Source organism: Amia ocellicauda, chromosome 23, assembly GCF_036373705.1.
Source record: "Amia ocellicauda isolate fAmiCal2 chromosome 23, fAmiCal2.hap1, whole genome shotgun sequence".
In the NCBI taxonomy this organism is placed as follows: Eukaryota; Metazoa; Chordata; class Actinopteri; order Amiiformes; family Amiidae; genus Amia; species Amia ocellicauda.
In genome coordinates this window covers 9119641-9142421 of record NC_089872.1, presented here as the reverse complement: position 1 = coordinate 9142421, position 22781 = coordinate 9119641, and the positions used below count along the sequence as shown (strand labels likewise).

The 22781-nt window shown below is 41.5% G+C and overlaps 1 protein-coding gene across 1 annotated transcript; it reads right to left on the bottom strand.

The window, feature by feature from the left end:
* Nucleotides 1-222: 222 nt before the first annotated feature.
* adss2 (adenylosuccinate synthase 2) lies at nt 223-21982 on the bottom strand. The gene is made up of 13 exons (XM_066696487.1): nt 21740-21982; nt 10159-10261; nt 9508-9576; nt 8953-9003; nt 8330-8396; nt 7012-7119; nt 6408-6489; nt 5630-5756; nt 3716-3870; nt 3101-3225; nt 2214-2311; nt 1959-2108; nt 223-1629 (listed from the first exon to the last, which is right to left on the bottom strand). Exons 1-13 carry the CDS (start codon nt 21929-21931, stop codon nt 1577-1579), a joined length of 1380 nt encoding a protein of 459 aa, XP_066552584.1. The 5' UTR covers nt 21932-21982; the 3' UTR covers nt 223-1576.
* Between the last annotated feature and the right edge of the window lie 799 nt (nt 21983-22781).

Sequence of the window (22781 nt, the reverse complement as noted above, 5' to 3'; positions counted from 1 at the left end):
ATATTTATTTTTTCACTTAAAGCAAGAGACATTAGGAAATATTAAAATCATTAAACAAATTTTCAGAACAAATTCTGCTCTTCTATTCTATTAAGTTCACCCACTGGACACCTCATTTACAATGGCCCTGAAGTACCTTTAATAAGGAGGTGCCAAAATGAATCAAAAGCATGCCAAAATGGGTACAATGGCATTCACAATTAATGAAATGATCGAATGTCATTTATGTTGCACAAAGTTCTCAGATTTTTATTTATGGATCAATGTTGGCTGTTCTAAGATATACACCATATACTTTATTAAACACACAAATTATACACTTGGCAGCAATGAAGGTAAAATATATTAATGGAGTGCATATACAGCTATATCATTGCTTCAGTGTTATAAAAACCTTTATTAGAATTATTTATAAGTTGCGTTTGCTGGAAATGATTGATGAACTGTCGCTTTTCTTCACAGAGGAGTAAAATCAAAAACAGATGACCGCGTTTATAGCACCACCCTGTTACAATGATGTCACATTTAATAGTTGCAAAGCAGTCATGAGATGGGAACTACAATCATTCAAAATGTCTATTTAATACACATGTTGCATCTAAAATGTTTTAATGAAAACAGAGAAGAAACATTCAGCTCAAACATTTGACTCCAATTTAAAATGTCTTTACAATATTTTGTTTTCTTTAAAAAATAAAAAAATACAAATAAAAAGTTAAGATTGTTAAGAACTCATAAGCAGCCTTGCATTTCTGTCAAAGCCCTCTTGCTTCACGAAGAAAATAGATTTAATTTGTTTTAGAGGTATTGGCCCGTAGCCTGTAAAGTAAAATCCCTGGCTCTATCTCACACCCCTCTACACCCCTGCCCGTGAATTCGTAGACAAAATGAAAAAGAAATGAAAGTTACAGCAGGACTAGTTGCACATTGAGAACCAGAAACAATTCAAACACCGGCAAAGGCTTTGTATCAACTGCACCTTTTGAAAAAACTTCGGTAAATAATTTGACCCTGTCAGGCTACAGCTGAATACCAACAACTGAGATATGAATTAACTGAATGAGCAGATGGGAGATTTTACTCCCATTCGGACTATGAGGGGCTGACGGGACAGAGACGCACATACTCCCACCACCCAGTTGGGTCCACTTTACTAATCATGAAGATGAAGCAAACATTAATTTCCTTTTATTCTAACTTGTTTGAGAAAGCCAAGTCTCTGAAAGATCAAATAATCGGGCGAAATTATCCAGTGACGGGTGGGAGTGCGACTTCCGTGCCGCAACGGCGACTAAGCCATTCACGCAGGTCTGGTTGATGATCCGTCGGACAACAATGGGAAATAAAAATGGCGCCTTATACAAACAGTGCGTCGCTGTGGACCGGCGGCTCACTGGGACGTCAGTGCGCTCGCTGCTGCTGCGGAGTACTAGAAAGTCCAACACTGGCGATGTCTACCCACGCCCTGCCCCTCTGCCCTTCAAGACTGAGGCTGATGGGAAGCCAAGCCCTGGGAGTGTGCCTTCACCCCTGCCTTCACCCTGCCCCCATCCCCCACCCCGCTGCCCCCCCATCTTCAGAAGAGCTGGATCATGGACTCCCGTGACTTGCCCACGCCGATCCACTTCACTGTGGAGAGAAACAGACACATGAGGCAGAGTGAAAGTGAAACTATTAAATTATCAATATTTTGACTCTGGACAGACAGCCCTTCCAGCTCTGTTGCACTACAGGAGAAACCAGGAATGGCCCACATATAAAATAATGAAACAACAGGGCTCAAACACTTTTTGTTGAAATTAGACCATTGTTGCGTTGACTGTGTGGCTCCACAGGTTCCCTTTATGATCGTTCCCAAGTGACTTTTGGGATTAAATAACTAGGGCAAAACACAAAGCTTTCTTCAAACAACAAACTGGGAGGACGCTGCAGAACAGAGTCTCACGGGAGCCACTCACCAGGCACATCGAGGTGTTTTTCCACAAAGCGAACGTATTTCTGTGCGTTCTCTGGCAGCTCCTCGAACGTCCTAGTGTTGGAGATGTCGGTGTTCCAGCCTGGGAGGCTGATGTACTGAACCTCAACTTTGTGTAAGATTTCTTGGTTTGCTGAAGGAAAGGAAAGATGTTGAAATGATTGTGGGTTTATTTGTAACAGTTCTGTTTAAGATGCATTTAAATCCAAACCATTCCACTGGTTTTATTTTCACTTACCTGGAAAATGAGGTATTAATTCGTCATCTACCTTGTAGGCAATGCCAACTTTAATGTCTTCAAATACATCCAAGATGTCCAATTTGGTTAGAGCTAAACTGGAATAGAATAAGGAAGGAGTTACTGACCCAGTAAAAGTTTTTGTAGGATTGAAGAGATAAGATTTGCCAATTTGTATCCAGTACATTATGGACTGCCAGAACATTTGATCATGATTAGTTTTTTGGGGACAGATTTAATCAGATATTTCAATGGTAGAGAATCAGTTTGTATAGTTAATACAGACAAACTGTTGGAATAGTTTCTTTTCATCTTCCAATTCCAACAAATGGAAGTAATCTCCCCCCAAAAGATGGTACAACAAAATGTTCTATAATCCCTTAAGACTGTCTGCAAAATGTGCACCATGCACAGTACTTAACATCCAATAAAACAGATGGGAGTCGTTAAAACAGCATTTATGTGGTAAATACTGGGTATGATAATGGCCTCATATGTACACCATGTTCCCAGGAAATAGTTTGTGAAGATCTGATCTTCTTTGATCCTTTCATTGTATACACTTCTGTTTTACACATCAAAAACAGCTTGATTAATATATAAGTAGCAGAAACCGATGCATTACAATTCAAAACCAGGCTGATGCGGACAACCGAACAGGTGACCAGTATTGTGCTAGCAAGTTATTTTGAAACCACAATTAAACCCAATAATTTCTAATTGATCACCCACAATCACTGGTATATTTCAATGCAGTTGTTGATTTCATTAAATGTTACTTTGCGGCCCACACACAAACAAACAGTAGCATTTAAAACACAGATGTGGATGCATAGTACTGATGAACACGACGTCGCTATGCTGCAAGTTACTCGGCTCTAACTCACGCAGTAAATCCGTTGATCATGTGAGCGTATTTCAGCAGAACCAGGTCCAGCCAACCACACCTCCTCTTGCGGCCTGTAGTCACGCCAACCTCCTTCCCTCGGCTCTGCAGACGCTCGCCGACTTCCTGGTTGGCAAATTTAGCTCAGTTATCTACTCTGCCAGTCTCCTTAAAATGCCCTATAGTCTTATGACGACATCATTCCATTTATGCATCAGCTTTTTTAAATAAAGCTAACTGTTCACATCCAACGGTCTCAAAAATGACAACACAAATAATGACTAGCTTCATGAAATTATCCTACCCTCCACTGGATGTCACTGTTAAACAGACTGAACAGTTTATAGCAGCATACTTTCATTGAGCGTTCATCCGCAATAATATTTCCCCCCCCCCCCCAAGAAGGTACACTAAATATACAAAATTACTTTCTTCTGGAAAACATGCCTAAGGAATGGAGATGAGAAGTCAAATCCTCAATGTGCAATTATTTTTTTATCCTTATTGAAAGTTTTTATTGAATCCCTTCTTTCAGTGTTTAACAGCCAAAAAAAAAAATTGGATACAAACCAATGAAAAATGGTATTACATAAGTAAGGTGGTAGTGAAATCTTACATTGGTTTGCTCGGTAGGGAAGGCCCCAATCCCCACTCTGGTGGTATAGGCCTTGACGACTCCGTATACCTCTCCCACGTTCTGCGGCGGCATCCCCAGGCCGGTGCACACGCCCCCCACGGTGCAGTTTGAGGAGGTCACAAAGGGATAAGTACCTGAAGAAATCATTTCAGAACAATTTGTAAATCTGTTTTATAGCATTTTCCAGTTGAATATTTAACCTTTGACATCACAGAGCAAAGACTTGTGCAGCATGTGTGTGGGTCTTTGAGTCTTTTTCAAACAAATTACAAATGTAATTCATTTTTAGTGGCAGTGCGATACCCTACAATTGATGTGGTTTTCCCCATTTTTAAACAGTGATCGATTGAACTAATAGTGCGGTCGGGCCATTTGACTCCATCGTGAGAATTTTTACTCTTTAACTCTCATCTGGTCACAGTAATATGTACAGAATGTCATAAAAAAAAAATACAAGACAAAAATAACCATGAACTATCTAATGCAGCATAATATACAGTTCATACAACCAGTATTAATTCATTGGTAACTATCACACAAGTAACCTTTGCAAATTGTAGGAAACTTAAGGTTATACTGAGTACTGAACTCTACCAAACGTTTTCCTTCCTTTTTTCAACATCCTTAGCCATAGTTATTATATATTGAGATTTCAAAATTTTGTGTATTCTAAATTTCATGACTGCACTGTATAATCAAATAAGAACTTGGTGGACAAAGGAAAAAAAAAATTGTTGGTTAACACTCACAACAAGCCTCTCTGCTATTGGTTAAGACCGTTCGTTGCTATTCAGAATTGTCCAATAAAAACTGTTTTAAGCCTAAAGTGGGGGCAGAAGTTTGGTTTGTACATTGTGATTTGCAGATAGGTCAAAGTTTTGATGTGGTCTAGCTCTTAGACGGGCTTGTTTTCGTTTTTACACAATCAGATTTAACTTCAGGAGACTTTCACAAGAACAACATTTGTCTTCAAGTACATATAAACAAAGACCTAAATGAAAGAATATAGAGATCATAACCTGATCAAAACCTCTGGAGCAGCACCAACTAAAAGCCCTTCAGATGCATGAAGACTAAGAGAGAGGCATTTCAGCAATGCCAAATAAGAGGACAGTCTCAGGGGTGCATTGTTGTTGCAATAAAAGAAAGCTGACACTTCAAGAATCCAGTCAGGTGGGACAATGAGTTGAAACGTTTAATATGCAAACTGCCATATAGTACTTTGGTACATTATAACCATTCACGGAAGCCAGCCAGCCCTATTTGGATAGCCTTAAGATACTACGTGCAGCAGCTAATGGCAAACTTGTTTAAGGTTATGCAATGAATCTGTAAAGGTCAGAACCTGGGGTGGTTTTTAAAACATTGACAGAAGATGAAAAACCTGATCCATACTTTTCAGGAGAACAAAAAAAAAAACCTTGAACAGGTGGGACGGAACAAGTTTTTGCATACTTTATGCATTTATTGAAGATATCGAACATTATTTTGGGGAGTAAACCTGAGAACTTCAGAGTCTAGGATTACAAACAAAGCACTTTGGTAACCTATGCAAAGGTTACCATTCTATAGCTTAAGGGTGTGAGCGGCCCATTTATTAAAATTGCCCTAGAAATGTAACCTTATATGGTTGTTGTTGCCTTAAACAGGTCGTGCTTGAGAAAGTCTCCGTGGAAGAAGGGTAGCAAAGGTACCTGCAAATACGTTGGCAAAAACAGTTTTTGAATAACTGCATAGACATCTTAATAGACTGGATAGGATCTTTGGATCACTTTAATGGACACCAAACGAGCACGATGGGGTGAATGGCCTCCTCTCGCTTGTACACTTTCTTATGTTCTTATGGTCTAATACCCGTTCAATGCAACAAAGGAACGAAACCACACGGCTTACCGAAGTCTATATCCAGAAGCGCTGCGTTGGCACCTTCCACAAGGATCTTCTTTTTGGGCCCGTGCAGGGCTTGGTAAATGAAATACACGCCATCTCTCACCATGGGCTTTATTCTATCCACATACACCTACAAGCCAAATGGCACACAGTCAGAATGAGGTCCACAGAGGACAAAAAAAAAGGTACCAAAGTATTTTGTTTTGGTTGGATTGCTTTAACATATACAGGTAGGTGTCCAAAAACAGGTCTTTACTCATGACAGATCTGAGATGGGTCTAATTTTCTGCCTTGAGACCACATTAGAAAGGTACAGTGCTTTGGGCACTACCCACGTGGTACTGATTCTGCATCAGGCACTCGAGCAAAAACCTGAACTGGCAGATTAATACAATAATGCTTAGAATGGATGTATAATCATCAGGTGAGTATAACATATTTCTTAAATGTTAACAGTGATATAATTAGACCTGGTGTAATTGCAGGTTTGCTCCACAGTGTTTCCCCCCATTTGAAAACCCTGTCATGTTGCCAATGTGGTTTAAAGCAGGCACTTTAGCGAGTGCATACCTCTACAATAATGCGGTCCCCAGCTGTTGCAACACCAAATAAATGAGTATACTTTCCAGTCCTGTGTGTGAATCTTACAATCGCTCACATTAGGGTGATTTGGTTCATTATTAAAACAAAATACTTGGCAAAATGCTAAATCTTAAGAATCATCCACTCTCTACCTCAGGAAGTTAATGTATCGTGCAAAGAGGTCTTGCAGCAAACATGCCTTTAGTTTCTCGAGTTCACCATCCACGTCGATATCGAGGGTTGGATACATCGACTTGTACTGCTGAGCCAAGACTTTATACCTATGGGAGAGCAGAAGAAACGGCAAAATTGTAAATGCCAAAACATACTTGATTCTCTCATTTGTTCTCTATAATGTTCTTTAAGCAATCAATCTGGCGAGACATGTTTTTGATCGCCTGCCTGCCTTGTGTAGATGTGTCAGCTTCTGCATTTCTATGCCAGATGGCTGTCAATTGGGGAACACGTCAGTCATACATAAAATGCAACTATTCCGAGAGAAGCCAGTGCTTTGATTTTATGTTCGCAATTGCAACAAAGTTCTAGAACCCTTTTTCTTGTTATATCTTAGCAAGATCCGAGTTGAATCGAAACATCAGACAGTCCATCACTCAAACAGCCGCCAGATCAGTGCAACAGAGAATAGGGAAAACTAGCTCACAACACAGACCGGTTCTCTCATAGTATGCGAGGAAGCCAACAAAATGTTTAGATTACAGCCCGTCACTCCAGCTGATCTGGATAAGTGCTGGGTTTGTGGCGCAGTTGAACCGGAGACCATTTTGATGCAACGAGCAGATTACCTCTCGGAGAAGTCCTGAAAGTCGGACAGGAGGTCACATATCCTGAGCCCACTGCGGGCCGCTTTCGCCGAGTAGACCGGGCCAATGCCCTTTTTCGTTGTTCCCAAGCTGAGGAAAAAAAAAAAAAAAAAGAGAAAAATAAATGTGTATTATTTGAACACGAAAGCAAAATGCTACCGAGAGACACGTAGACTTCCTAGATATGGATTTAAATGAGATCTTTACATTTGTAAGCTTAAACGGCCGCATGTTTTTAACAATTCATATGCAATTAAAAGCCTGAAAGGAAATGCTGGTTGTTCTAAGTTACTATGTTAACTTTGTTCATTGTTGTCCATAGGGCCGATCAACAGAGCAGGACATTAAAGGTCTAGTAATATGGCCCATTATTATTACAAAGTGGCCGAAACACTAACCGGTTAACTAGAATTCAAATAAAAATGCTTGGCTTCACGGTGACTCCTCACCATCCAACCATGGAATCTGTTCACAGGAACTGCATGTTCTGTTGAGCCTCACCAGATGCATTCAAAAAAGAAATGCACTCTTCGATTATTAGCGAGATAAGCCCAAACAAATGCACCAAATGACGTGTGCGAGAGCTGAACCTATACCGAAAGACATGGAAACTCATAACAGACAGATGCACTTCTGCTGGGCAGCAAAGTGTACCTAGTTTTTTTTTTTTTATAATGTAATGGAGCCTACAAGGTGAAGGTCAAGTGTGGTTTCAGGTCCATTGTCACGTGCGTGTCTGTTGCCATGGAGAGGCAGCTAACTGGTGTTTCACAAAAACACCCGAGAAACCACAGGTTAGGTCATGTCTAAGGATGGGCTAGGATCTCAACCCCCTGAGCTCGTCTCACAGGACGTGACAGACAGCACAGAGTCGATCCGATAACCATCCTGATAAACACCGTCTGATGCCCTTTATCAGTTCCTCTACTGCCAACTATGCCAGTTATTTGATAAGTGCTTCTGAGATCAGTCTGTGAACCTTAGCTTTTTTTTCCCCTAGCTTTATAAATCAATGCAAGAATGCTGCTTAATCATTTTGCTTTCCTCTACGCCTCGGCAACGTTCTTCAAACGACCCTGTACTTCCTCCGACCTTCAAAACTAACTGGAAAGTTTAACATAAAAAAATAGTATTCATCATTTTTGTAACGAAGTCCATTATAGGATTTTGACGTTAAATAGCCTTAATAAAAACAAAAACAATCTAGTTATACCCACTGTACACGTTGCTTCTAAGGAAAACTTCATTACTTTGTTGAACGTGTATAAATTACTGCATTTAATATATTGACAAGACTTACTTCTTCCCTGCTTGCTGCTGTCTCAGTTGCTCCTGAACACCATCGACTGCTTGGTGGAAATCAAATACTGTCGATTGAACAAAACCAGACACAAATCACACAAAAGCCACGGAGCTTAACAAGTCATGTGATGGTAGTGATGTTTAATCTCAAATTGAAAAAATACAAGGATATATAAAACGGCAACACTGCTGGCAACATAACTTAAAGAGTTTCCAGCAACAGGCCGGGTTTCATTGTTCTAATAACTATCATCAAGGCACAAGGTCTGCGTGGCTTGAATTAAAGTAGATCAATTCATTTTACGTTTAAAGCCCATTTAATCAAGGCCGCCAACAAAAGCCTGTCACGGGAACAACACTGCGGCATCCTTGAGGCAGCTGACGTCACCGCTGCGAGAACGATAGGAGATGAAAGCTAGAGCTGGCAGGCCGCCGCCAGAGACTTCAGGCAAAAGGCAGCCCGGAGACGGCCACGCCTTGAATATTAAGACATCAAACGTTTTCATTAAAGAAGTCACCTGAAGCTGAACAGTTAAAAACGGTAAACCATTGCAATATTCAGAACCCGGCCCTTTTCCTCCGTGAGCGAAAATATATTGCGAACATTTGCGAAGACCTTACCAATATGAGCTCTGTCTGAAATGATTAGCCTCTTCTCCCAGCCCTCCAGTCCTAAAAAATTAAAACTTGGTTGAAAATGAAATCAGAAACAGATTCCTGTTGATTTATGACACTTTGATTAAAAAAAAAATACACTTTCAAGTATTTTTTACAAACTATCATCTTATTGACATTTATTTTTCACTCCATAACGATTTACAGCACAACTACTATCAGAGTCATTAGGAAGGACTGATGTTTGTTTGTTTAATTAGTCTTTTATACTTCTTAATTCAATTATCCCTTAAGATGTGTGCATGCCTTGTTTTCAGTTGCTCTGTTAGGAAACCTTTCAGGATTAGCAGAAAAGAGTGCCTTGACAACCTCCTACTCAAGACAAGGACAACATGGGACCAAACGTGTGTAATCTGGCGTCACCTCTCAGATACTGATTGGTCACTTTCTGACTCATTGACTACTGTTGCCAAGGCGCTGCGGCCCGTGAAAACCGCCTGCTCTGTCCACAGAGCAGCTCTAGAGAAACATACCTTTAGCGGTGACCTTGAACACTCTCACCTTTTCCCTTCCGCAAATTTTTTTCAGCCTCTTCAAACAGACCAGGCAAGTGAATCACCACTCCGTTGCCTGGGGGGGGGGGGGGGGGAAGGGGGGTAACGAGAAGGAAAGCTTAAAAACAACAGGATATAAAGGGAGACAAGTCTGCAAACTAAAACACTTCCTACAGTGATGTTGTGTTTATTCTCTGCACCAGTGCCAAACCACTGCAAAGATACTATTGGTGTCCTGCAGAGGCACTGGCTGAACGTTTTCCTGCAAATTTCATTAAATATCAAAGATTTTTTATCAATTTATCTTAAGTACTAATTCAGCCTTCTATTTTAAACGGCATACATTCTTCAGATTCATATTTTACATTGTGTGACAATTGACAAAAAGTCGGTACCTTAATGGCAACAAAAGGACTAATGCACTCGAAAAAAATGCAATCTCAGGTTTGCCAAATATTGATCTCTAAGCATGCTCTTTTACAGAAAGTGAATACAGAATATCATCTAAATATAATAAAACCCCTTTTGCAGCATTTGGTTGGGAAAGGCTAATATGATAACTGCAAAACAGTCTGTGCCACTTAAATATTCACCATCAAATAAAACAAACATCAGTAAAGGGCCAAGTATTGTATGTGGAAAATTGAGGGATACGCACCAATGAAGGCTGTGACATTGGGGTTGATGATGCCGCTGGGGAGGAGGTGGAAGTCATATTCCACCGAATCCACCACCACCGTGTGTCCGGCGTTGTTCCCTCCCTGTGGAAACAAGCAAGCAGGATGAGGCTGGGAGATTCCTCTTATACATTTGCTATTGCATTTCAAAATGTTTGCTTCGTGAAAAGAAAGTCTGTACTGCAATGTATTTTTTATTGTGTCAGATCAATAAAATAAATAAAAGCGGGAACATTTTCAACAGAAGTCAAAGCATGGCTATGGCTATTTTATTCCATCCTGTAGGTCATACTGTGCCTCTTGGGGGTGACAAAGGAGGTCACATGACTACCCAGGAAGCAAAAATAGCACTGCACACAAACCACACTTTACACTTCCAGAAAAGTCAGACGCCGCTGATGGCTCTCTGGTCATCTCTCCGTTCAAAATGAAGTTCAAGACTCATCTCAGATCACATACAATGAGCTGGAGTGATTGAAACCGGTTAAAAACAGACTCCCCACTCTTCTCAAAGCTTTCCATTTTATTTAGTTATGTTAAGCAGTTTCAAAGCATGGGGGAAATTGCAACGATTCAGGAACAGAACGAATATAAAGCTTTTTATTGCGTCAAATGTCATTTTGACACTGGAAATGACAGTATCAAAGCAAAACACGTCATTCCCCTACTCTGTGCGTACAACAAGAACGGGTCATTCCAGTTATCATTAAAGCTAGGCATCAGTGCCGTGTCTCAGATCGCATACTTGTGTACTACACTACGTGGTTTTTGAGTACACCAAACAGAGTAGTGCGTTCACACTGGGAAAGACCAGATAAAGTACATTAATACCCCGATATTAACCTAAATTTGGCCAAAAAGTGAGTGCCCAAATTGTACATCATTGCACACTACAATATATTGCTATTACCTGTGTTGTTTATATTGATTTCCCCTTTGACTCCTTCCCCATAGCTCTTAACCATGACTTCACATGTTGTCTGCAATTATTAGCTCACAATCTAGGACATACGACTTGTATTAACTGTATATTTTTGTATGCACTTATGTAATTTTGAACTTGTAAATTGTATTGTTTTGATCTGTAATTGTATACTGTAATGCGCTTATATTTTGTCACCCTGGTTAATACATACATATGTCCCATCATGCAAGAGACAGAGGAAGAGGAGGAGCTATCACGGGGGACAACCAAACAAAATTTAAAATATAAGGCTCATTTGCCAGTACATGAAGGTGAAATATTAACACTGAAGATAAAAATGTTCAACTTGCATACATTTGAATTTCACGGGGTGCCTGTGTGAAAAGCAGCTCTATGCCTCATCCTGCAGGTGCGAACACATAAGTATGCGAATTTAACGTTTTTTTTTTCCATAGTATACTTCATAAACCATATAACTAGAACAATTATAGTATACTATTCACAGTTAGTGCGTAGTCCGTAGTATGCAATTTGAGACACGGCTTAGGTCTCAGTTGACTGAATGTTTGCTACCATATTTAAAATGACATCTTAAACCAAACTCTGAACACTTCTAACCAGCAAAGGTTTCACTCAAAGCACTAGAGACCCTGGCTTATTTCCAATTCAGACAAAAACTGAGCTCAGCGCTGTAGCAATATCACACATTTAAGAGTGGACCAATTTAGTGGTTGAAAAGAAAAATGTTTAAAGCCTTCAGTGGATAGTACATAGCCTCAAATCTCCCATGGTCACTGAAAGACACATTTCTTCTTGGCTCAGGCAGTGAGATTCCTGCTCTGTCACAATGCTGGGCTCTGACAAGGTGACTAGTGCCCCAGATGTTAAAATCACATGCTGTAACTTCATGCTCACCATAGTTGTTCTTGTTTCAAGAATCCCCTGGCTCCGGTGAGGGGTTGTTTTATGATAGGTTCCCACATTAAGGACGGCCAGCTTACTACCACACAACATGATGGCTTCTAAAATTAACCTCAAATCTCTTGGACCTACAGCGCTGGCAGCTTCTAAAGCTTAAGTCGCAGGGAAACCAAAAAATGGCCTGAAACTCAACGAAAAACAAGAAGGGCATTGAAAGGGTGAAGGGCTGTGTGGTGAGTGTATGACATTTTTAAATGCAAGAATCCATAATTAACCAACAGCCCTGAATACATTTAATAGAGAGACCTTTTGGAGATTGACGTCACATTATTATCACATAACCCCAGCACACTGCATTGCATTTGCAAAACAGTGATATAAAATATGAATGGGTGGAGTCTGACCTTGTGCATAACTGCCTTCTTAATCCAGCACTATTCACTGAATTGGGGGACAAAACAAACAAAAAACACTACAGATCTCAGTTTCTAACACTGCATGCATTACCCCTACTCCCCACCCTGTGTGCAATTACTAGTTTAACAACCATTGCATGTCCGCAGCACACATTGTTTCTCTTGTACGTTTCAGGCATTGCATTTTAATAAACGCTCCTCTTGCGCATTTTGGAAACAGGGGTCTGCCCATTGAATAATAATAAAATGGGAACGCTCTCATACTGCAGGTTGCGTCACAAATGAGTCAGTGCTACCATGTGTGACACGCCGGAGAGGAGGAAGTGCGGGCGAGCTATTTCTGGACAGATGCATTCCCGGCCAAGTAAAGGGCCCTGCAGATGCCTGTCCTTTTTTGCTTCACTTCCAACATCCACAACTCTTGAGCCCCCAGGTCAATTACATAACACTTGAATGTCGCTCCCGGGGTCTAACGTTTCAAAGCTGGCTTTGCACTCAATGAAGGCAAATCATGAAGGCCATCAGAGACTAGTTGCGAGTTGTAATGGCCGGCCGCGATGGCAGGTCGTTCCATTTCCCTTTGCTTCTCTCTTGCACAGAGCAAAGACGTGCCTACCAATGTCAAATTCGATGAGAGTCTCTCTATACAATATTTCTCAGAATATGCTTACAAGCATGAAACCAAAGACTACAACAGATATGAAATCAAATGGCTCAAATTGCTTTTCTCGTGTCTTACTTTCATCCCAAGATCAAAGACTTTGAGGGACGTCTCAATTACTGGTAGGACCTGGGGAACACTGGTTTGATTCACACTCGAGTACCTTTCCTTGTGCAATATCCACTGCCAGCATGTCAGGTGTACACCCACCCACAGGGGCGATATATTGTGTAGAGTCCATCGCCACTGTCAACAGCAACCAAGCCAACCAGTGCTGGAGTTTGGGAGACTAGCAAAGCCTGGAGCTAAATGAACTAGGTGTTCAATTACTGGGACATTTTTGTCATCTTGCAAACAAACAGAGAGGGCCTAAAAGCCGAGATGAAAGGTGCAAGACCCGATTTCCGAATTGCCTTACATTTTCCCCTCTCAAGTCAGCCAAGAAGAGTGCTTGAGATTGTGAGAGCGGTTTGTATTTGTGCAGGAGGGGGCCGGCCGGCCAAGCACTGGGCAGCTGGGCATTCCAGTCCAAAGCAGAGCCTGGGTGACAGGTGCGAAGTGATGCTCCGAGGGTCGAGGGCAGCTATTCCGTCACTTGCCCGAGGCACAAAACATCCTCCTCGATGTCCCTCACCTAGATTCGATTACACTGGCTGGCTTTTAGATCTCCCCTCCACACAGGGCTGGCCAACTCTACTTTATTACCTCCCCTCTGTGTAGGAATACTTGCATTAGCACAAGCGATAACGGACAGGCGCGCTCGACCCCCAATGGGTTTTACACAAATGTCAAGCGGCTGAAGGAGACTGGAACGCCTGCCCTTATGTAACAGGTGGAGTTATAGGAACATTTACTTTTATTAAGTTATTAATGGTTTCATGTTGTTAATTCTGTTGAGTCTATAAAACAGTCATTACTTTCTATTTACTCCTTTCTGGGAGCTACTTTAATTATGAGTTTCTTGGAGTTGTATACAGCTATTGTCTTCTAGTTATTTCAATGAACTACTGTCTTTAGAATAACCAATCTAAAACAGTTGTGTGTTTTGAGGTACAGGTATTTGGTTGAGGACTATTTGATAACATCTGCTGCCTGAAGAACGCTGGCCATCAAACACAACAACAGAAACGGGTGCATGTTAATTATTAATTTTCTAGCCGTTAAATGTACTTGGAAATGGAGTAACCATCTTGAAATATCCAGCCACCATTGCTGATTTTAAATAAGGGACTATAACTTTGAAAATCGGAATAGGATTTAACAGATTGTCAAATGAAGCCGTGATTTTCTTTTTACTCAAATCCCCAAAAAGATGCAATGTATAATGCTGAAAATCGATATTAAAAAAAAAAAAAAAAATCTTCTAGCGTTCTCCACAGGATTTTTCACAGGTCACACTGAGGAAGAGCGAGGATAGTGTGTTCTTGCTTCAAATGTGCCAAAGATTACGGGAGCAGAAAAGTACTCTGCAAGCACGCTCCAGAAAAGGACGCTCACACATGGCACAGGTGGGCAACGCTTTTGCTGAATAAGACGACATTTACACATCCCTGGAGTGGTCCCACTATAACCCGCCATATGGCTCAACATGTCAGGTGGGTTGCTCCTTCTGTAATATCGGCTTCCCGTCCTGTCAGTCACTGTAGGGGATCCAGGGGGACAGCCAAAGTCCCTCCCAGGAGACGGGAAGGGAAGACAGGCTGGCATCAGCATGCTTCCCTGTAAATCACAAGCCCCGTTTGACACGCACACATTTAGGGCACTCTGGATGAGCTTAGTCCACAAGGGCCTAGTAACCGAGTAACATCCAGTCAACCGATTCATTAAATCAGCCGGAAAAAAGGAAAAAGCTAAGTGCGGAAGTTAACCATTATATTCCATTTATACCTTGGCATGTGGAATTGAAAACAAACAAACAAACAAAAAATGCCTACATTCAATAAGTGCTATACCAAACTGGTGCATCCTATCATGAACAACAATTTTAAAAGGTAATTGCTCAGAAAACATAGGTGAAAAGGTGGTGGTTGTTTTCTTCTTTTCTTTCAGGGTTTGAATCGTGGCCTTAGCCCCTTGTTCACCTTTCCATAGTAACACCGAGTCCCAAAACACAGAGATCCTACTCTGCAAACAGCCCCGAAGGAGAAACAAATCTGTTGCTTGCTCACAGTGACAGCGGACACCCACATCTGTCAAGACTGACATGTTTACTTGAGGTTGCCGTGACACTCTCTGGCAGCATGCGGCCCCGCCAGGGCAAAACTGCAGCAGATCTCACCTCAGGAGAAGGACTAGAAAAAACACACACCTCCCTCCCACCCCCGCTTCATTTATTATAAATGATGCATCTTTAACAGTCCAACAGATCCCAAGAACAGGAAGTAAATTCAAAAATTCACAGAACACCCGATATTTGTACAAGGATCGGCATGCTTTGAGACATATTTAAATATAAGCAAAAAAGATAAAGGTGTGTTCAAACAGGTAGCACAAAGTGGTTAGGTGACACACATTACTACAGGTTCATTTTTGCCTTGGCGTGCAGTGTGCAGATTTCTTTTTCCCCAAAAATATGATTTATGCCTTGGGGAAAAAAAACAAAATACACAATTATGCATCTGTGAAAAGGCCAACCTGTCAGTGCGTAAAACTACATATCAAGCAGCGTGACTACGGGGTCTTCAAATTGTCGGATTTTGTAGCATGGTGCTGCAAAAGGGCTGATTTTTCGACTTGGTGTCCAGGACGTGACACCCTAAGGTCTCCTAGTCCGGCACTTTACCTTATTCAGTCTCTAACATGTGAAATGCCCAAAACAGGCACAAGACCCTGATTAAGTACGACCTATTCCAATCCGAGGTTTCTTCCACTCATTCTTGGATGGATCCAATCCCCCCAATGAGAACGGCCATGCTGTCGTGTTCTTGATCCCTCGGTGGGCGGTTTGCGTGTAAACACCTCCCAGAGAGGAATGCTGCCACAGCCCTTTTTATAAAAAGTGGAACACGATCTGGACATGCATACAGTCGAACACAGCGTGCTCCGCCAAGCTGCAGCGGAGTGCACCCTTACCGATTTATTTTTACCACCCCTTAGCCTGACACCCTGCCAGACTCCCAGAGCAGAGAAATTCTTGATACGTCAACCTGCTTTCAACAAGGATCACTGTGAAGGGGGGAAACGGCAGTCTCTGCTTCTGCTCCGCAGTGCAGCATTACTCCCAAGAGACACAGTCACTTATATATTTATATAAAAATACCACAACCTAATGAGTTGGCTAGGAAGATGACTCCAGAAATCTTCCAAATCTCTGTGAAGGAAACATCTCCCATGTTCCATCAGGAACCAGTGTTTAGTGTCAGGTATGCACTGCAAGTCTTCCATATGAACCTCAGTCGGCTGGGATTTACCCAGGTCACTCTGAGCAAATGCGTTGAGAACACAAAAATCTCTAAACCCAAGGTCAAGAAAAACATACAAGGTTTTTTAAAACAAGGTGAACTAAACTAATTCTCATTCTGTGCTCCTAGCAGGAGACTCATTTCCAAAAACTTCAATAGCACGTTAAGTTGTCGTCCTGCGAATGGAAAACAACTTTCACATCTGAGATTGCGGGAAAGTTCGTTTGTAACGTGGCTAAAAAAAAGGTCAGAGTCATTCACAAGAGGCAGTTCAATTCCCCTTCCCTTTATGACAAAGAAAAAAGGAATTTAGCAAAGTCTCTTCCTGTTGAGTCTAAATTGGCTGCAGTTATTTTACCGGACAACAATGCAGTAATACTAAGTTGCAGGCTTCTCACTAAAAGGTTTACATTTCAGTTAACTATACCATCAACCCCAATAACTAGCTCAGAGTTGAACAGGATTATACAAATTGCCACGGCACCTCAAGTAATCTCCAGATGTTCCTTTCTTAAAGACCCGATAGCAAGCTTCTGGAAGAACAAAAAAACCTTGCACTTGCCTTTTAATGTGCAAATGAACGCCGTCTACACGCACGTACCCAGTTGTGATTTCGTAACACTTAAAGCACATTTCTGTTGTCAGGAGCAATGCGAAATATATTAAAACAAGCTTAGGCAGGTTTATGTGCTGCTTTTGCTTTCTGGGGGCCTTTAAAAGAAAAGAGTAAAAACAAAACTTATGAAATACCTAATATCTGACAGCATAGCAACAGAGCTAAACAGACAACCCTCAAATTTAAGACACACCTTTAAAGGACATCTCTTAAAATAATTGCCCTGCGTCTTACATTCGAGCACTGGAATTTCAATGCACACTGTGGTAAAACATGCAAACACGTAAACGTTTGAGCATTTGAATTACACAGTTTACAAAGTGAAAAACCCTTATCGGGAATTACTTGCAAATGGCTACATGCGTCGAGTGCACTACAGCACGGGACACTAAACCCAGAGACCGCGGTGCACTTCTCCAAAAAGGAACATTTTGTGTGGTTTAGATTGTCCGCCTTGCAGAAATGTATTAGGAATCGTAGAGATCAAATAAATCAAACATTAAAATGACCACGTGCATTCAACAGTTTCTCGACTGCTGCGTTCATTTACTTAAATGCTTTGAACTCCAGACTTTGCGGTCTGCCGGGTTTAAGTATCACACCATTAAAGGTAATGCAATCTCCCACCTCTATAGCAAAAAACACATGCCTTTGTTTTGATTCATCCAAGAGATTTTGGAGGAAGAAAAATTATTATTTAATTTAGTTTTTTTTTTGGCAGAAGAGGCTTACTACTAAACAATGCTATGTAAAGTGAGAGTATGTGTGTACAAATATACATTTCTAGGACTAAGTTGATATTTTTCAGTACCTCCATGTTTTAAAATCTGTTTTCCATAATAAATGCCATGCAAGAAACCTAAATGTACACTGTGCAACTCAATGTGCACGCTCACAGGCCTTGTCATAAAACTAATGTTATTTACAGAGACCAAATATGTTAGCAGGACATAAATTGTACATCTCGAACGCGACTAAAAACAGTTTTAATGTTTGCATTGGTTTCTATGCAATTTAATTATATGAATCAGCTTAAAACTAACTCAAGTCATCCTATCATGACATTTAATAAGAAAGTATGAGAAAGCAGGCATCGGTGATGACAGAAACCATGTCCTACTGTTGGCTTTTTCCCCAAACGGAAGGAGCGATAGAACAGTGAATTAAAGTATTATACACTCAAAAGATGACTGTACTAGAAAGCAAACAATGGCATAAACAAAATATGTAGTCAGGACAACTGCAAAATAAACATACAAAGAGAAGCCTGGAAAATTGGGATAATATATGACTGCAAAGTCTGTTAAATAGTGACGAATACATGAGTTCGAACTAATTATATCAAAGCATTGACAAAAGCTTTCCCTCAATGTAGACTTAAAAAAATTGAAAACTTCTACCTGTTTCTAACAGGACTTGATCACTGAACAAATTAAAATCAAAGAAAAAACAGGGAAAAGGAAGGCAGAAAATATCCAGTATTCAGGTGAAATAACTCGCATAACTGGGCCACTTTATATAGGCCTAGTCTTGTTTAGCTGCTTTAGCCAAGACAATTTAAATTAGTAGAAACAGGTTTGCCATGATATCCTTTGGCTGAAGAGAATTAAGTAAAATAAATATATAAATGTATGCATTACTCTAATTGAACAAGTGAAATTGTTTTGAATGCCCGCAGGCCACAATCAATACACACACCGAAGGCTGTATATGGGCAACGTTAAAAATAGGATCCTTTCTAATATCAGAGTGTGTCGCTTTATACTGATAAGCAAAGATGGATGGATTTACTGATTTGTGGGAACGGGAACTTTGGTTGGTCAGACTGGTAAGAATGGGGAAGGGATGGGGGAAAACAGAATAAAAACTGAATAAAATATGATTAAAGTCTGTTTTAACAAAAGGTGAATTAATGCGTGATAGTCCCAAAGTGGACATGAGAGTTGAAGCAACAGCAAGATCATGGATTAAATATCAAAACAAAAGTCTGGCGCACATTAAACAGGAACAGGAAAAGCACGAGTCATGTGTTCCATCAAAGCCCAATCAACACGCATGTGCCAGGTTCTCATAGGATGTGTCAGATGAATTACATGTTGTTAAGACACTCCATTTCTCAATTGTTGGGGCCTGATATTTTTAGATCACAATCTTAAGTTTTTTTTTTTTTTTTGTATAAACATGCTTTCTGTGCCATTCATAAAATACACGGACACTAAAACACGAGTTCACTTCTGTTTATGCTTACATAGCCAAAGGGTTTTCAAAAACACAGCAGGGACAGATGTCATTTCGACATTTGAGGCCCGTTTTCCATTTGCAAACATCTTGCAGCAAAATAAATGCCATTTTAGACTTTAATCTTAACCTCCTGCAGACACGTGCAGTACAACTCAAGGTACCATGTAGTATTTCGTATTTTGTTATTTAAGATAATTAACCATTTTCATTGTCCTAAAATAATGAAAATGGGAATATTTACTTGTGGGGGATTGCGGAGTACCTTAAAACATCCCATTAAGGCGAAGTTAGCATCAGCAGACAGGTGCAGGCAAAACAATTAAGACTAACTTGGATAAAGAGATTGGGATTGGATAATGCTTGACTAATTGAAATCAGTAAACACCAGACACTGGAACTTCATAGATCTAAACTTCAAAGCTTCAGGTTTATGGAGACGACAATTAGCCTTAAAGACGTCATTCTCATAATAACATACAGGCAAGAACATGACTGGTTTAAACTACAATAAAGGTAACATGACTATTCTTATCTGAGCTTTCTGAACAGACAATCAAGAGAGGGTGTTCCCCACCCGAAGAGTTGAAGCACTTGTTTAAGTCCGTTATTTGTTATTACTGGGTGTACTTATCGTATTAAGTGTGTACTTTGGGTGTGAAGCTGAAGGAACAGGGAAATGGGTTCCTGCATGTTCTCAGACCCCGAGGTTCAAGAAAGCTTTGGGGGGCATGCCTCCCAACCCCCACACACCCACTCCACCTCCTGCGTTGTATTATCTGTCCCAGCCTGTGTGCCCTGCCCAGTGCAACCACCTGCCGATACAGCGAAGGGCAATCCTGAATCATGGGTCAGACTGCTGTCTTGATGAGTAATGCATGCAGCATTTTCAATACCTGTAACTGTCTCATGGTCCCTCTTTTAAGACACCAGTAGAGGTTATCAGACAGCAGTTCATCTGTGTGCTGTTTAAGGAGGTCTAATTATTTAATTCAGCTTAATATATGTTACACAATTTTAGCATCAGCAGTGGGGTTATAATTATCACTGAACGTGTACAGTTGTGTCTTCCACACAGGTCTAAGTATACGCTTATTAACAGTTTTACTTATTTTGCTGTGTACAGTAGATACATGCATTTATTAAGGGACATTAAGAATATACAAGTCAAACATAAACCTATTCTGCTTCTCTAAAATATATATTTGAGTAGATTGGTTTAATCTTTGTTTATGGAAGTGCATTGCACAAGATTTATTTTTAAAAAGCAGTTTACATTGATAACTCAAGAATTTCAACACACAAACACATTAACATGCCCCTGAGTTACATCTCAACAAGTGTAATCCGAAAAAAGATCTTTAACTTCCAGAAGTGCGTAGGTGGTTATGCACAAATGACTATTTTATCAAAACAGAAATAAAGGCATTTGCACATGTATTTGTGACGCAGTGGGGGATACAAAAAAAAAAAAAATGAATGAAGGGGAATCGCGCCCCAAGGACGCAGCTATGATTCATCCAGGGCACAGTGATCGCCTTCGTGTTGCGCAGATGTCCGCAGGTCTGCGCTGCTCCACCAGTGGGCTCGGTGGGAGTGTGCAGCTCTGCGCAGAACTGCGATACAACAACGGAAACGCTGTGTCGTACCTTTGACTGGCTCAATCCGCCTTTTTAGTCACAGCAACTGCGTACATCGATAAAAAAATAATAATCGATTCGCATGAGAAAGACGTGGTCTGTGGGCAATCCATAATAAATATCTTTCTATACATCAAACTGATTTCCAATAGACGATTGCAAGACATACCCTTGCATTTACACCGGTTTAAAACACGCTTAGTTGGGATTCCGATACAGTACAAGTCACACACGGGGGAAATCGGCCAGCCCGCAGATTAATGACCAGGTATTTCCCCATCCCTTATTTATCTTCAGTACGTATCCATCATCGCGCTGGGGTCGGACCTTGCTGTGTGGCTGCTTATGCGGTTGCTGCTGCAGTGGGGGGGGGGGGGGGGGAACATGTGGAAATAAACTCTTCCTGGAGCTGCAAAATCACCTTCAACTCAACACACATCCCTCACTTGGGCGGTGTGGGCCAAAACCTAACCCATCGAAACCGGCGGATTCAAGGTGACTTTAACAATGAACTGCCTTTCCCCCCAAACACATGGCCACTGACTGAGTTTGACCTTTTTCGCCAAACCTCGGCGAGGCTGCAAATGGCGAAATGAATGGGATGTCTGTCGTGTTTGTTCAGCCCGGAGAGACCCCCTCGCCTGGCAGCCAGCCTTTCCCGACCCGCTTCTCGGCGGCGCTTGTGTTTACCTCGCATCGTGCGGGGCTCCCTCTCTCATCTCAACTCGCTTCCTGCTCGCTTACCTGACATCTGCAGACGATGTCGGCATCCTGGGCCAGCAGATCCACCACCTTCCCCTTGCCCTCGTCGCCCCACTGCGCCCCGAGCACCACCGTCACTTTGTTGCCCACACTCCGCTGGACGATGCGGTGCTCCTCGCCGGTATGGGCTCCATTGTGTGCGCCCGCCGCTGCCACGATCCTTCCCTCCGACATGACTGCCTTCAGTGTCCGTCTCTACGGCTTCCCCCGGCTCGGTCTGCGCGGCCGCCACTCGTCCTCTCGCCAATGCCTGACGAGCTCTGGGACCACGCCCCCCCGCCCCGCTCCGGCGGATCTGCGCGGCTCCACCAATGGGATCGCTGGGATTACGCAGCTCTGCGCAGGACTGCGTGCATCTGCGCTGCAAGAACGCGACCTCTAGGACACGCCCCCTTGCCTTCGCCGTCCCTTTTCCCAACAGCGCCCCCAGAGGCCAGATCTCGCAACACAGAGTCAAAAATACCGTTGCTTCTCTGCACGATAGTGTACTGAAGCATTTTTATTTAATCAAATAATCTTATGACCCAAAGACAATCAGTCACGGTCATTCTTCTGAGAAACAATGCAGGTTTCAACAATCCCATCGGCTTTATTTCTCTGGATCTTGAATTTCGAAGTCAGTTTGGAAGTATGGAGGTAGGCAGGTTTTTCGCAATTTACGTTTTTTCTACTATGCAGATAAGAAAATTACATACAACTGTATAACACATGTGTGTGTGTTCATTCTGCAAGGCCGCACATTGTAACAACAGCAACAGATTTCTTAGGGATATATAACTTCACATATCATATGAGAACTTGAGTGACGACAAAGTCATGTTTAACCACTTTGTGTTAAATCTATGAAAGTTTATTGAGATCAACAGATATTTCAAGAAGTCAAAGGTTATGTCTACCTTGGACAACACATCCGCAAGATGGAGATCAAAAGAAGAGTGAAACTGGGATGGGACGGAAATCTACCCATTTCCCTGATGGAAAAACTGACATTTTAAAATGGCAACGGGCCAGCCACATGGAAAGA

Coding starts and splice junctions, on each gene's coding strand:
- adss2 (XM_066696487.1), bottom strand. CDS start 21,931: ATGTCGGAGGGAAGGATCGTGGCAGCGGCGGGCGCACACAATGGAGCC. Junction 6,490..7,011: donor TTTCAGGACTTCTCCGAGAG/GTAATCTGCTCG, acceptor GCTCTCCCATAG/GTATAAAGTCTTGGCTCAGC. Junction 3,871..5,629: donor GCTTCTGGATATAGACTTCG/GTAAGCCGTGTG, acceptor TGATTTCTTCAG/GTACTTATCCCTTTGTGACC.